This window comes from Odocoileus virginianus, chromosome 22 (genome assembly GCF_023699985.2).
Source record: "Odocoileus virginianus isolate 20LAN1187 ecotype Illinois chromosome 22, Ovbor_1.2, whole genome shotgun sequence".
Lineage (NCBI taxonomy): Eukaryota > Metazoa > Chordata > Mammalia > Artiodactyla > Cervidae > Odocoileus > Odocoileus virginianus.
The window spans coordinates 35,633,397-35,648,943 of record NC_069695.1 but is presented as its reverse complement, the minus strand read 5'-3'; the positions used below and the strand labels follow the sequence as shown (position 1 = coordinate 35,648,943).

Sequence of the window (15,547 nt, the reverse complement as noted above, 5' to 3'; positions counted from 1 at the left end):
TAGTTTCAGGTGTGCAACTAGGTGATTCAGTTACATGTGTTTGTGTTGTATTTCAGATTCTTTTCCCATTTAAGTTATTATAGAATATTGAGCAGAGTTCTCTGTGCATTACAGTGGGTTGTTGATTATCCATTGTTTTTGTTTTTGCTTTTTTTAAAACTAGTTGGGGGAACAGGATCTGATCTGCAACTTGAAGAAGTCACTGTGGTTACATTAGAAACAGATTGGGTTCTCGTATAGTGTGAGAAGGATAGTGGCCAGAATGAAGGTGGTGCTGGTAGTGATGGGGAAAGGTAGATTCTGGAGATAGGAAATAAAATCAATAGGACTGAATTTGAATTAAATATAGGAAGAATGTGTTAGGCATGCTCCCTCATTTCTGGCAGTACAGCCAGATGGTTGTTCCTGCTTCCTGAGGGGGATCTTCCTGAGAGAGGAGCAGGTTGGGGTGAGAGGAATCATCAGTTGATCATGGATGTGCTGAGTTTGAGGTCCTTGTGAGAAATTCAAGAGAATTTATGATGGATGTGAGTCACAATAGGCAAATAGAACTGGAGCTCAGATGGGAAGCCTAGACTAGAGGTGGATGGTAAATGAAGGTAAGGATGATATTGCCTGGGAGAGACTTAGAGCAGTGGTGGTGGGCTTAGGTCTGACCTGTGGATCTCTGATGTAGAGGAGGGTGGACCTGTGAAGGAGATGGAAAAGGAACAGTGACAATGCTTCAGCTACCCAGTGAAGGACAAGTTGGTGAGGCATAGTATTTGTGCATTGTCATGGAATTTCTTAAATATCAATTGTAAGAAGAACTAAAGAAATGTATTTAATGTTTTCCAAATACCACGAAATTAAGAAGAAAAATGTCCCTAAATTTCTCTTTGTTGAGGTCTCTCCTCTCTCACTATTCCTTACTTCTGCCCAGGCTCTGACCCAGGACTTTTTACCCTGGCTGCACATCAGAAGCATCTATGGCACTTATTGGAGTCCCACCCATGGAGATTCTGACTGAACAAGTGTGCCCTGAGGTCTGTGCTCCATGGTTGATTCTGAGCCACAGCGTGCTGAGCCTGGCCTTTCCGCAGTTTCCTCAATGGGCCACGTCCTCTTACACCCACTGCTCCTTGCCTGAATGACTTTCCTCTACGGCTTTACCCAGCTCACACATATCAGGCTATGCTGAGATGATTCCCCCAGGCAGGCAGTTCTTCCTGGTCTTGGTCATCTTTCCAGGCTACCTTGTCTTCTTCTCTTGATCCTTGGATGTATTGCACTGTGTTTGTCTGTCACTTTCCTGTACTAAACTGGGAGTCCTTGAAAACAGACCTTCATACCCTGAGAATCCTGATCAGTACACTGCCTAGCATATAGGTCAAGTATTGTTGAGATAATGGATGAAGGAATCCATTCCTCTTTTCTTTGTGCTGTCTCAGAACCTTGTGACGTAAAGTCAGTAATAAACCTTCCTTTTCTGTACATAACCGTAGCCATTCTCCATGACCTTTCCTTAACAGTTTCACCCTCTTTCTTAATTTATAGTATCAACCTAGATTGTCCTGGGCATTAACCCATTCTGTAATTTTAAAAAGCCAGTGCATCAGAGTTGGGCTGTTCCTAGGTTCATGTCTTGACTTTGCTGTATACCAGTTTGGGACCTTGGGCAAATTACTTAGCTTTCGAGAACCTCAGTTCTCATCTGTAAAGTGGGGATGATAATGCATACCTATTAGTGTTATTTACACTTCCTGATAAAAGTGTATTTGTAAAGTGCCTGACCCAAGGTAGGTTTATTAAGTGAAGATTCCCTTCTTTGGGGAGTTGTTCAGTCTCATCCAACTCTTTGTGACCCCATGGATTGTAGCCCGCCAGGCGCCTCTGTCTGTGGGATTTCCCAGGCAAGAATAAATGGAGTGGGTTACCATTTCCTTCTCCAGAGGATTTTCCCGACGCAAGGATTGAACCCAAGTCTTCTGCATTGGCGAGCAGATTCTTTACCACTGAGCCACTCAGGAAGCCTCTCTCTGGTTGCTGAGTACAGTTGTGCTGCTTACTGGCTGTTTGTCTTGGGTACCCTTATGAGTCTCAGCAGCCTCATTTGGAAAATGGGCACAATTATGATTGTCCTTACAGAATTCTTAGGGAAGTTATATTAAATTTATGTTAAGTATCCAGCAGGTGCTTGGCATCTAGTAGGTGCTCAGTAAAATGGTGCTTGTTATTCTGAGAAGTAATAATACACTAGAGTGTTTTTCCTGCTCTCCATGATCAATGAGCACTACTTACTGTCCCCAGTGTTGTCTCTAACATGGTCACCAAAAGTTGAATTTATTTCAGTGATACTTAACATTTTTTGTTTCACCTCCTGAGAAAAATCCTGAATCATCCATGAATATATCATTTATACGAAAGCTCCCGTCTCATCAGTTTTCTTTAAAGTGCTATGCTCTGTGGCACCTGGTCTTCAAACAGCTGAATTTATATTCTAAACACATTTTTTTTTTCCCCGTGTGACATGAGCTTTGTCTACCTCAGGAGCTCCCTGGAGCATCAGAACTCAGAAGAAATCTCAGACAGACCTCCATCTGCTCACCGCTTCGGCTAGGCAGCCTCTTCAGGCTGTCTCTGCCCAGAATGGCAGGGAAGTCTGCAGCCTTGGCCTGCTGTGCTCCAAAAGGGCAGGAAAAACTCATCGTGGTGAAGGTCAAAGAAGAAAACTGTGTTTGGGGGCAGGAATTTGGCCGTCAGGGAAATGCTTGTAGCCAGGAGGCCTTCCGCCAGCAGTTCAGGCAGTTTGGCTACTCTGACTCCGCGGGGCCCCGGGAGGCCCTGGGCCGGCTCCGCGAGCTTTGCTGTCAGTGGCTGAGGCCCGAGGTGCTCAGCAAGGAGCAGATCCTGGAGCTGCTGGTGCTGGAGCAGTTCCTGGCCATCCTGCCCCAGGAGCTGCAGGCCTTGTTCGGAGAGAACCGACCAGTGAGCGGAGAGGATGCCGTGGAGATGCTGGAGGAGCTGGAGAAGGAGCGGGATGAGCCAGGGCGGCAGGTGAGGGGTGTTTTGCTGGCTTGTTTAGTTGTAGGTCAACGAGAAAGCCATTCTGAGTGACTTGGCTGGGCTACCAGAGAATGATAAAAATGTTTGCCTTTTGGCTTATTATTTGTCCACTAGGACCAAGTCACTAGAGCTTTTAGCCTTATTATTCTCTATCTAATCATTTGGTTGAGTTTCTGACTCTGGCTGGCCTGCCCCATTATTCTAGGGGTTTTCCTCTTATGTGTCCTCAGAATCATAGTGTTGGTACTTGATTACTCCTAGGACACAGCTTATGGCCAGGGAGTGACCTGGAAGGAAATGACGTCTGTGGGAGTGCTGAAGTCACCGAGTATCCAGCTCCAGCCCTTGGAAAAGCAGGGCAAGAATGAGACTCAGGAGTGCCAGGCTTTCTGTGAGAGAGGTGAGGAACCCGCAGTCCATGTGTGGTTGAGGATGGAGGTGAAGGTTTAAAGGCGTGGCATGGGGCATTTTTGTAATGACTGCTGCTTGTGACTGTCATTAAATGTTGTGGAAAAGCCCCCTTACCTGGAAATATTCTTCCTTTGGCTCTGCCTAGAATCTGAAATTCCAACATAATTTCTAATTCTGGTTTAAGAATTAAGGTCTCAGCACTTCCCAGGTGGTCCAGTGGTTAAGAATTTGTCTGCTAATGCTGAGTACACGGGTTCCATCCCTGGTCAAGGAAGATGCCACCTGCCTCAGCTAAACCAGTCTGCCACAACTACTGAAGCCCATGCTCCACCGTGTGAGAACCACCCAATAAGAAGCCTGTGCACTGCAGCTGGAGAGTAACCCCCTCTCACCACAACTAGAGAAAGCCTACATACAGGTGTGAAGACCCAGCATAGTAAGAAATATATTAAAATAAATTAAAAAAGATAAAAAAAGAAATTTAGAAATAATTAAAGTCTCTAATAAAATTCTCTAATAATACCCATAATATTCAAAGGCCAGTATTCTGTTTTTTTAATATTATGGTCCTACTGTCAAGGTAATCCCTAAGATGAAGAGGAATAATGTATCAGTAAGAGAAATTACATAGTAGCTTGAACAGGGAAAGTTTAGCATTAAGAATTACTAACTATGACAGGGGATTAATTACTAATTAGTTTTTAAAACCCCATTAAGTATACAGAAACAACACAGGTAGGGAGTCTCCAGGATTGAGGTAGAGCACCCCAGAAAGGAACCAGTCTGCACGAGGGTGCCTCATCCTCTCCCCTGGCAGAACTGAGGTGCAGACCTTGTTGAAGAGGGCACAGCTGTGGCCCACTGAAATGTTCCCGCAAGTGCTTGCTGGCAGGCTTGCTGGGAAACTGCTCTTTGGGGTTCGAGGACAGCCATTCACGGGTTGGGGGAGAGTGTTGTGTTCCAGGGGGCAGAATTCACTGAGAAGCCACCCTCTTGGCTGCCAGGAGCCCCCCATGGGGAGGTGCCATGACATGGAACTTGCTGGAAAGGCACCCTGAGGGATGGTGCCCTGCACATTGCAGGGGAAAAAAAGAGATCACACCAGAACGTTTGGCCCCCTCTACTGTTAAAGCTCACATCATGTCAGCCATCTCCGGCGAAGTGTGTCACAGGCAGGGCATTGAAGGGTGGATTTGAAGCTGACCAGAGGGCTTTGATTCCCTTATTGGCAAAGTCATCCCTATGGGCAGCACATATATCAGGCTTATTAACTTGTTTTCATTAACAAGTTTGTTAGACCCACCTACCCTTCCGATTTCATCTTTGCCAAACAATCTTATTAAGTTCCCATGAAACTTAGCTATAATAAAAAAGTGCACTAGTCTCGTCTGGTCTGTGTGGCAGTTACATTATTCATTCATTCTTATTGTGGTTTTACTGCTCAGTTTCATGAGTGTGGCTGATGAGAGTTGACCCCAAGAAGTAAATCTATTCTTTGTATGATGATAAAGTTAGGTTTATGAGGCCACAAGGTCAAGGGCTAGCTCTCAGATTCTGGCAATTCAGCAAAAGAATCCATGCATCTGTACATTGAGACCTCCTGGGAAACTCCCTTTCAGCTCCTCCCACACATCATTTGCCAAGTGAACCATCTTCTGCATCCAGCAGGAACTACATTCAAGTGGATTTTAAAAATCATCTCCTCGAGTCCTCTGCCTTAAGGTAGGTAAATATCTAAATTAGTTAGAGTAGATTATTTCTATTTTAAGGTCTTGAGGAATGAGACTGTCCTGTAATTTTTTAAGTCCTTCTTGGTTTTTTCATTCTGATATTTGTTGTGAGCTGAATTATGTCCCCCCGTCCCCAATTTCTGTGTTGAAGCCCTAGCCTCCAGTACCTCAGAATATGACTGTGTTTGAGATAGAGCCTTTAAAGAAGTAAATAAGTTAACTTGGGATTGTTAGGGTGATCCCTAATCCAATATGACGGTGTCCTTATAAGAAGAGGAGGTTGGGACATAACACAGATTGAGGGACAACCGTATAAGGACACAGTGGAAAGAAAGCCACTACAAATCATGGAGAGGTGGACCTGAAAAAAAAACTGTCAACACATTAATTTTGAACTTCCAACCTCCAGAACTGTGAGAAAGTAAGTTTCTGTTGTTTAAGCCATCCAGTGTATGGTATTGTGTTATGGCAGGCAGACGAGCCAACTAAAACAATCTTAAACTTCTTCTCTGGCTCGATATGGACTACTTCCAACTTTAAGTTAATTCCATTTTATTTTATTTGTTCAGCAGTGTCCTCATAAAACACAACCTAATCGCTTCTCGGCCTTTTGGCTAAGATCAAGTGTAAACACAACCTATTCTTGAAGGCAGTGATTACACTGCCCTTTAACTTCGTTTTAACTAAGTGTCTCACTGCCTCTGATTCTGTGTTCCATCTCTCTGGTCATTCCCCTGGACATGCTTCAGGTTCTGCACATTCATTTGAACTACAGGGATAAAAAAATAAAATACTCTAATGAAGATCTGATTAATTTATAAGGTAGATTCATACCTCTCTTATTTGTTGCACTTTACATCTTTTTATTGGTTGCTGTTTCACAGTGGTATTACATTGTTGATACAATCAACTTATAGCCACAATGAGTCCATTTTCTAGCCTTCCTCATCCTCCGTTTATGCCTGGTCCCTAAGTATATGGCCTTGAATGACCTTTACTGGATTCCCGATGAATCTCATTATGCTGATCTCTCTTTTAGTCATGAGGGTTCACCTCCACTTCTGAAGTAGTAATGTGGATCATTTCACATCTTTCACCTAGATCCTGAGGTTTAAATCATTGGAGGAATCCACTCTGACAGGATTGTAAGAGTCACGTCGTTTTTACAACCTTACACCCTTCGTTATATAATGTATATAATTTTCCTGTAGCTTCTTCACTAGCCTGATAGTACATTTTGCAAGAAGAAAAGTCTGAGTTGGAGATTTGAGTGCAGGTGGTTTGCTGAGAACATGCTCTTCAGGAGAACTCTGGATGGAGTGAGAGAGGTAGGGTTAGGAAGGACAAGATCAAGAAAACTAGCCTTGGCTTAATCCATGTGATGGGGCTTTGGAGGGATCCCCCCTGGAGCATAATTGTACTGCTGAGTTGTCCCTTCTTGAGTTGGGGTGGAGGGCGGTGAGGGTGGAGTGATTTCCTAGGCTGGATGGCTTTCAGGGAAGGTCTCCAGAGAAGGGGGCAGCTGTAAGTCATTAGGAACCAACAGGTGCAGCAGCTGAGGGAAGGAGGCACCATGCTGGTGAAGGTGATTCGGGTGGGCAATGGGGCATCATCTTTATAGTATTACTCAGTGCATTTAAGGCTGAGTCCTCAGTAAGAGGAGTGTAGACCATATAGGCTATTGGAAAGGTAGGGAAGTAGTGGGGTGGGGTGAGGGGATGTTATATAGAAGAGCTTTTCTACAGGGAAACCTATGGCTTATTTCTCTTCCAGAGTGCCTCCTATAATTTGTACTCTGCCCTACAGCCTCTGGACTTTGGGCTTGGTTGTGAAATACCATTCATTCTTGGGAGATATTAATTAGATTATTTGGCTTATTTTGTACAAATATTTCTAAATATTCAAGTAGTCATTTTTTATTCTACTTTTAATCTTTCATTTCCATAAATTATCCTAGTTAACTGTTTATCCTAATATTTTTATATGATAAACATATATAGTTGAAAGAATAAAAATCTTGATATTTTCCTGATCTATATATCTAAGGTCAGGATTTTTCACTGGTCTCATGATTTGACTTCATGTAATTACAGAATTTGAAGAGGTATTTTCAGTTCAGTTCAGTTCAGTCTCTCAGTTGTGTCTGACTCTGCGACCCCATGGACTTCAGCAAGCCAGGCCTCCCTGTCCATCACCAACTCCCGGAGTTTACTAAACTCATGTCCGTTGAGTCAGTGATGCCATCCAACCATCTCATTCTCTGTCGCCTTCTCCTTCCGCCTTCAATCTTTCCTGGGATTTCAAATGAGTTAACTCTTTTCATCAGGTGGCCAAAGTATTGAAGTTTCAGCTTCAACATCAGTCCTTCCAATGAATATTCAGGACTGATTTCCTTTAGAATGGACTGGTTGGATCTCCTTGCAGCCCACGGGACTCTCAAGAGTCTTTTCCAAAACCACAGTTCAAAAGCATTAATTCTTCAGCGCTCAGCTTTCTTTATAGTCCAACTCTCACATCCATACATGACCATTGGAAAAACCATAGCCTTGACTAGATGGACCTTTGTTAGCAAAGTAATGTCTCTGCTTTTTATTTTTTTTAATTTTAAAACCTTTTATTTTCTATTAGAATATAGTTTATTTATAATCTACAATATATATTTTTTTAAACCCTTATACAACTTAACAGAAAAGCAAACAACCCAATTTAAAAATGAGGAGAGGTTCTGAATAGACATCTTTCCAAAGAAGACAAACAAATGGCCAACAAGTACAGGAAAAGATGCTCGACATCACTAACCATCAGGGAAATACAAATCAAAATTACAATAAAATATCACCTCATACCTGTAAGAATGGTTATTACCAAAAAAACAAACAAACAAGAAATAACAAATGTTGGCAAGAACGTGGAGAAAAGGGAGCCCTGTGTACTGCTGGCGTATGTGTGTGTTAGTTGCTCAGTAGTGTCCGACTCTTCGCAACCCCACGGACTGTAGCCCACTAGGCTCCTTTGTCCGTGAAACTGTCCAGGTAAGAACACTGGACTGGGTAGCCACCCCCTTCTCCAGGGGATCTTGCCAACCCAGGGATCGAACCCGGGTCTCCCGCACCGATTCTTTACCATCTGAGAGCCACCAAGGAAGCACTCCACTGCTGGAGAGAATGTCAACTAGTTCAGATATTATGAAAAACAGTATGGAGATTTCTCAAAAAATTAAAACTAGAAACTACCATCTAACCCAACAGTTCCACTTCTTGGTATTTACCCAAAGGAACCAAAATCACTATTTTGAAAATGTATCTACACTCCAATGTTCAATGCTGCATTTTTTAGAGACATAGAAACAAGACATCATTAAGAGATTTTTTTTTTAATGTGGCATGTATACAATTGAATATTATCCAATAATAAAAAGAAGGAAATCCTGCCATTTGTGACAACATGGATGGATGAGGGCATTATACTAAGTGAAGTCAGACAGAGAAAGACATATACCAATACTGTATGACCTCATTTATATGTAGACTCTGGAAAAAAAAATAAAAGACAAAAAGATGGAACGAAAGTCACAGATACAGAAGAAACATTAGAAGAAACTAATGACTGCCAGAGGCAGTGGCTGAAAGGTGTGAAGAGGCCAAAAGCCACAAATTTCCAATTATAAAGTAAATAACTCATGGGGATGTAATATACAGAATGGTGATTATAATTCATATTACTTGATTTGAAAGTTGCTAAGAGATTTTTTTTTTAACCAGTCATCTTTAATTGGGTGTTAATTCTCCACTAGGCTATGAAAGGATTCAGGGGTGCCTGGCAAAGGTGATGGTCAGGAATGCAGAATGTGCCCTCTTCAGTGGTACTCGCTTGGCTGCTCTTGTTTAAGTTCCTTGTAAGAATGGCAACAGTTGATCAGGATGTAAGCTTCCAGCACCATAGAAAGCCCAGCGACACTCCCTTTCTTCATGTTTAACTTGTAATACTGGCAATAACCTCTTTGAAATGCTCCAGCAATGCCTTTAGGGATGAAATCTCGCATTAGTATCCAGTTTGGCAGCTCCCTTAATTTGACATCCAGGAGTTTCTTTTTCTTCAGTAGTAAAACTGACGCCATCTTGGAGTCCTGGCAGTCTGTTCCGGTCTGAACTCTTCCATGTTGAGCAAGGTTTGAGGCACAACAAAAAGCCTTCCCACATTCTTCATAGGGTTTCTCACCACCATGAATGATCTGATGCAGAAAAAGAGATGAATGTTTCCCAGATACAAATATTTTTCTATCGCTGATTATTTTATAACTTAAATCCAAATCTGGTCTGGTAAGATTCCACATGCCTCAGGGCAAGCAAGCCCGCGCGCCACAACTACTGAGCTTGTGCTCTAGAGTCCATGTTATCTCATGTTCTCCAAGACCTCAGCTTTGACAATGGGGGGATTCTGCAGAAGCTGGCACCTTTCTTCATGGAGCTAGAGACCTGATATGTCCCAAGATGTATAGCAGCTGCAAGAGGTCTGTATTCCAGCTTCTTGCTTCTTTTCTCACAACCATCCAGGGGTTTCTTCCTTCCTCCAATAACTCAATTATGTCTGGCTTAGAAATAGAATGGCCCGGGCCATGGTTTTAGACCTGCAAGAGCTGATCGGTCCTCAGAGTTCCTTTATTAGAAAAACAGAGTCCAGAAAACCACACCGCCACTCACTGTCCCTCATCGGCTCGGGCTCCCTTTGCACAGTCATTTCAGTGGCGACCTACTGGTTTCTTGCTTGAATGGATGCCATTCCAAGGCTTCAAGGAGCAAGGGAAGACTGTCTCTGCTTTTTAATATGCTGTCAAGATTGGTCATAACTTTCCTTCCAAGGAGTAAGAGATATTTTAAATCCTGTAAATTATGTAGCTGTTTTAATGTTCACAGCAGTAATTTTGTCCCTACAAAATTTTATTGCCACTTTATACTCTAATAATTTGATCTATTTACTACTTTCAGAAAATTTCTTTTGGGTTGCTACTTCTCTGACTTTAACCAAGTTGGTGCTTATTATTCTTCAGCCCTTTTTATATATTATGCTTTTATTTATAATTTTTCCCTTTTTGAACAAGCACAGGCTTGATTAATTTAACTTTCTGTCTAAGATCCAAGAACAGTGTGAATTTGAGTGTTCCATCCTAATCTAAGAGGCAGTGTCATCCATCTGTGATTTATGGTAAGGAGTGAGGGAAAGAGAAGCTGGATAGCCCTCTGCTTTGGTCAGATAATCATTGTGAGACTTTATTGTTGTGTTTGAAGTATCATAAACTACAGTAATATCAGAAAAGGTATTTATTTTCATATAAAAACATGCTTTTACAAAAATAAAACAAAAATGTTAAAAAAAAATTTTTTCCCTCAGTGCAATTATAGCCATGCTTCCTTCCAATAAGGAAGGCAAATGATATGGAGGGAAAACTGCAAACCTTGATGTGAAGCATCTTTGGTTGAACCCTAACTCTACCAATTATCTATTCTATGACCTTACATCATATAACTTCCTTGGTGGATCAGTGATAAAGAACCTGCCTGCCAAGAAGGAGACCTGGGTTCCATACCTGGGTCAGGAAGATCTGGAGAAAGAAATGGCAACCCACTCCAATAATCCCATGGACAGAGGAGCCTGGCGGGCTACAGTCCATGGGGTTGCAAAGAGTCAAGACATGACTTAGCGACTAAACAACAGCAAGACATATCAATGATATAGCCTCTGAGTCTTCATTTCCTGACCTGTTAGAATGCGTATAAGTTTAGAGGACTTTAAGGAGGTGGAAAGTAACTTAACAGTTTTTCAGATTTTCTCCATGCAAAATAATTCAAGTTACCTTAGCCATCATTTAGTAGCCTCCTGTTTTGAGTTACTAGAAATCTAGAAACAAGAGGGGTGTGTTGTGTGAGAGCTGAAGGTTTGGCACCAGGCAGTCATATCTGCCTCTCCTTTCCGTCTTTGACCATTTATCAATAAAAAAGTGAACATGGAAGACTCCCACCAGACCCTGAATGAGTCAGGAATTCACAGGATCCCATTATTATGCTCTGTATATTGTATTCTATTTGCTTGTAATTATTTGATCAACCAAGAACTTGCCAGAATCTGCCGTTTACCTTTGCACCACCTGTGTGCATGCGTGCTAAGTTGATTCAGTCATATCTGACTCTTTGAGACTCTATGGACTGTGGCCCTCAGTCCATGGGATTCTTCAGGCATGAATACTGGAGTGGGTTGCCATGTTGTCCTCCAGATCCTCCCAACCCAGAGATCGAACACACGTCTCCTGCACTGGCTGGTGGGTTCTTTACCACTAGCGCCACCTGGGAAGCCCTTGCACCACCTACCTCTGTTCAGTTCTAAACCTTGAAGTGTTTTCTAACTGTATCTTCTGCTCCCCTGTTTTTCTACAAGGACTAAATTCAAGACTCAGACATCTTTCGTTAGCCTCATTGTCCCTATCTCCTCTTTTCCTTTCCCTCACTACCTAAAAACACACCTTCTCCTCTAACCCAGGACTGTCTCCCAGCTTCCTGTTCTCTCATTGCTACTCCTGTTTACCACCATCTCCTTTAGCTAATGTCTTTTGCTGTTCACTCGCTCTCCTTTCCCAGGCTGACTCTCATTCTAGTCTATAGTACTCTCTGGGGGTGGGCACCTCTCACTACCCCAAGTCACTTCTCTTAATTCTAGATTTGGAAGCTAATTTTTAAGAGTTTTCTTTCTAACAGGTAAACACCTATTTCACTTGATTTCTTTTCTGTTCTCATTATAGTAAGTTTTTTCTTCCAGCATGGGAAGCAAATGACACTTGCATTTTCTATTCACATTTTTAGATGGCAAACTTGTGGCTGACAGAGTATTGACAGCAAAGCAAGAAATTATTGAATGTGTTGCATCAGCAATCACAATACCTCCAAGACGACTCCCTGGGGAAACTCCTTCAGGACAGGTAGTTGAAGAAGCTTTGGGAGGTCTGGACAATTTTGAGAAACTGAAAGGTAGTTCTTCTGGGAACACACTGAGTCAGTTCCCTTCCCAGGAAAAACATTTTAGCCTGGCAAGCTTCACCAAGAAAATCTCCACAGAAAAGAGTCTCCTGGAATGTAATAAAAGTATAGGAAGTCTCAGCCTGAACTCAAATGCTAAAACACAACCGAGAATTCTTGCTGGGGGTAAGCTCTATGAGTGCTTGGACTGCGGGAAAGCCTTTTGCCAGAGCTCAAAGCTGATTAGACATCAGAGAATTCATACTGGAGAGAGACCTTATGCATGTCAAGATTGTAGCAAAGCCTTTAGTCTGAGCTCAGACCTTGTTAGACATCGGAGAATTCATAGTGGTGAGAAACCCTATGGATGTTGTGAATGTGGAAAAGCCTTCAGGGGCAGCTCAGAGCTCATCCGGCATCGGAGAATTCACACTGGAGAGAAGCCTTATGGATGCGGTGAATGTGGGAGAGCTTTCAGCCGGAGCTCAGCCCTTATTCAGCATAAGAAAATTCACACTGGAGACAAAGGCTATGAATGTACTGAATGTGGTAAGGCTTTCAGTAGAAGCTCTATCCTTATTGAACATAAGCGAATTCACACTGGAGAGAAACCTTATGAATGTAATGCATGTGGAAAATCCTTCAATCAAAGCTCAGCCCTCACCCAGCATCAGAGGATACACACTGGGGAAAAGCCTTATGAATGCAGTGAATGTAGGAAAACCTTTAGGCATAGATCAGGCCTCATGCAGCATCAGAGAACTCACACCAGAGTGTAACTCGTTGGGTAAGAGTTGTACAATTGTGAAATGCTAGGAATTCACTTTGGGGGTGAGACTCCACAGAAGATAAAGGTTTTCTGAGAGCAGAATTCTTGTCCTTACAGTGCAATGAACTGTCGTAAGAGTAGATCCACAGAAGGCTGTTTGTTGAAGTGTTGAATGGGTACCTTCACAGTAAATCTGGGGTTAGGGACGAGATCCTGAGAGAGCTCCTTATAAGATGTTCTAGGAGGTGATGTCTCCAGTGGCAAGGATCCCTGCCCAGGCAAGAGCATTTGTATTTGCAGGTGAAGTCACATGCTGAGAATTATCCAGTTCTCTGCAATGTTGCATTGTGAGGTTGTGAAATGTTGAATTATGCCCTGGATCAGTATAGTAGTATCTGGGGAATGATGACTCATTCTCCTGCCATGTCTATTCTCTCCTCAGCCCTGGCCTTCCTGCTGAGGTCAGTTGAGGTCTGCTCATTTACTGAGCACCTGGTATGTGTCATTCATCAGCAGCAGACATAGCCATTGCATCTTGAGTTAAGGGCTAGTGAGTTTTTTTTATATATATGCATGCATGCACGTTCAGTTGCTTCAGTTATATCTGACTCTTTGCGACCCCAAACTCCTCTGTCCATGGGATTCTCCAGGCAAGAATACTGGAGTGGGTTGCTATTTCCTTCTCCAGGGGATCTTCCCAACCCAAAGATCTAACCTGCATCTCCTGTGGCTTCTGCATTGCAGGCCGATTCTTTTACCACTGAGCCACCAAGGAAGCCCTTATATGCATATGCATATTCAGAAATACATATACACACATATTCATATAAGTAAGTATGTATATATGTGTGTGTGTGCATGTATGATTCTGTTGAAATGCATGGATGGCAGGGGATACCTAACCTCGTCCATGAGTCACCAAAGGCTTCCTGGATGTGATGAAATCTCAGCTAAGACATAAACGGTGGGTAGAGGTTAGCCAGAACAAAGTGAGAAGGAAGAGACTGTTACACGCAGAGGTTATCTCATGCTTGATGGCATGAAGAGAGGATCTGGAGCCATCCCTTCTTCTGACACTTCTCTCTGGCACCAATTTGTTCTCGTGGCCCCTGGTTCAGAAGCCAGGAGAGGTGTTGGTTCCTCGCTTCCTGTTTAGTCACTGAGTTGGGTGGCCAATCCCAATCTCTTGAAGTACTCAGAGAATTAGTGTGATGGGAGACTTGGCTGTGATGCATGAAAAAGACACATTTGTACATCAAGGAAGGAGTACACATTGGATGCTAGAGGGACAGTGTGGACTGGAGTGTTTGTGTCCCACGGCCCTGGGGCTCAGAGACGATAAGCTGAGAGGAACACGGGAGTAGGAGGTCTTCCCAGGCTCCACTCTGTCTCATTCGCTGCTTGCCCTCCTCTTCATCAGACTCACCGATGTAAGATACTGGAGGGCAATGACTGTTTGTTGAATTACCCTCTCAGATTCCTCAAAACTCTACTTCGCTAATTTTTGTCAGTTTTAGTTAACTCACCAGTAATTGTTGAGGGCAGTTAATCCCTAAGAGAAAGTCTGAGTCCTCTTCTAGGATACCCCAATTTCCCTTCCTGATGCTGTCACTTCTGAAGACATGGTGATCAAAGCTGTTGTGGGTAACAGGGGAGGTGGGACTGGGGGGACAGCCTTTGTGTCCAGAGGCCATAGGATCACTAGTGAGGTCAGTCAGATATTGAAAAAGATTTTTCAGATGGACAGAGCTGCCTTTTCCTGTAGATGACAATCAAATGATTTCATGTTTTTAATACCATTGCATATTTTTTCCTGATTGTGAAGTGTAAATCTTGATGGTACAGAAAATGAGAGAGTATAAATCACCCAGGATCCCATCATCCATAGAAACATTGTTAACATTTTAGAGTACTTTCTTTTTTTTTAACCCACCAACCCTAATATATATAATATACACACATATATGTTTTTTCTTGGTAATAATCTTGTCTGGTGAATCATTCTTAGTAACTGATTTTTAACATTTATACTTTTGAATATACACTTCAACTGTTCATTAAAAATTTTTGGTAGTTGATTTACAATATTGTTAATTTCTGCTCTATGGCAGTGATTCAGTTATATATCTACATATTCTTTAAAATACTCATTTCCATTATGATTTATCTCAGGATATTGAATATAGTTCCCTGTACTATACAGTAGGACCTTGTTGTTATACTTCAACTATTTAGTATAAGAATGTAATGCAAGATGTCTTGTAATAAAATTTGAGTTTTAAGTTTTGCTTTGAAATTGATCACTCAGTAATAAGCACAATAAGACAAGTGGAAACATGTTGGGGGAACAGGGGAAGGAGCTGTGGAAGGCTGGGAGCTGGTGATACTCAGCTTTGACTCCATGGCCAAAACGTGTCTGAGACGCTAGCTACTCCCTGGGGATGCAGTTCACCAGGTGAAGCCACAAAATTGAGGGGACATCTGGGGCTGCACTGTGGTTGAAAGAACATGGGAATCAGAGCAAGTCCCGTCTGTGAATACACATGCCCTGCATCCACCAGAATCAGGACACTTCCCCACCCCTCTTA

The 15,547-nt window shown here is 42.5% G+C and overlaps 2 protein-coding genes across 8 annotated transcripts in view; one reads left to right on the top strand and one right to left on the bottom strand.

The window, feature by feature from the left end:
* The window catches only part of ZNF397 (zinc finger protein 397), a 50,580-nt gene that overhangs the window by 25,331 nt on the left and 9,702 nt on the right, over positions 1–15,547 (bottom strand). Inside the window, exon 5 of the mRNA XM_070452842.1 lies at positions 9,369–9,417. Coding sequence (XP_070308943.1) covers positions 9,369–9,417 — 49 coding nt within the window. The remainder of the gene's footprint in view (positions 1–9,368; positions 9,418–15,547) is intronic.
* The window catches only part of ZSCAN30 (zinc finger and SCAN domain containing 30), a 32,878-nt gene that overhangs the window by 13,993 nt on the left and 3,338 nt on the right, over positions 1–15,547 (top strand). For 4 of the 7 annotated variants that reach the window (XM_070452844.1, XM_070452847.1, XM_070452846.1 and 1 more), the window contains exons 2-4: positions 2,530–3,036; positions 3,307–3,445; positions 12,038–15,255. In XM_070452844.1, the coding sequence (XP_070308945.1) occupies positions 2,530–3,036; positions 3,307–3,445; positions 12,038–12,969 (1,578 nt within the window). In that variant the 3' untranslated portion in view covers positions 12,970–15,255. Of the gene's footprint in view, positions 1–2,529; positions 3,037–3,306; positions 3,446–12,037; positions 15,256–15,547 lie in introns of those variants that run through there. The other 3 variants (XR_011482762.1, XR_011482761.1, XR_011482760.1) reach the window with 1 other exon arrangement.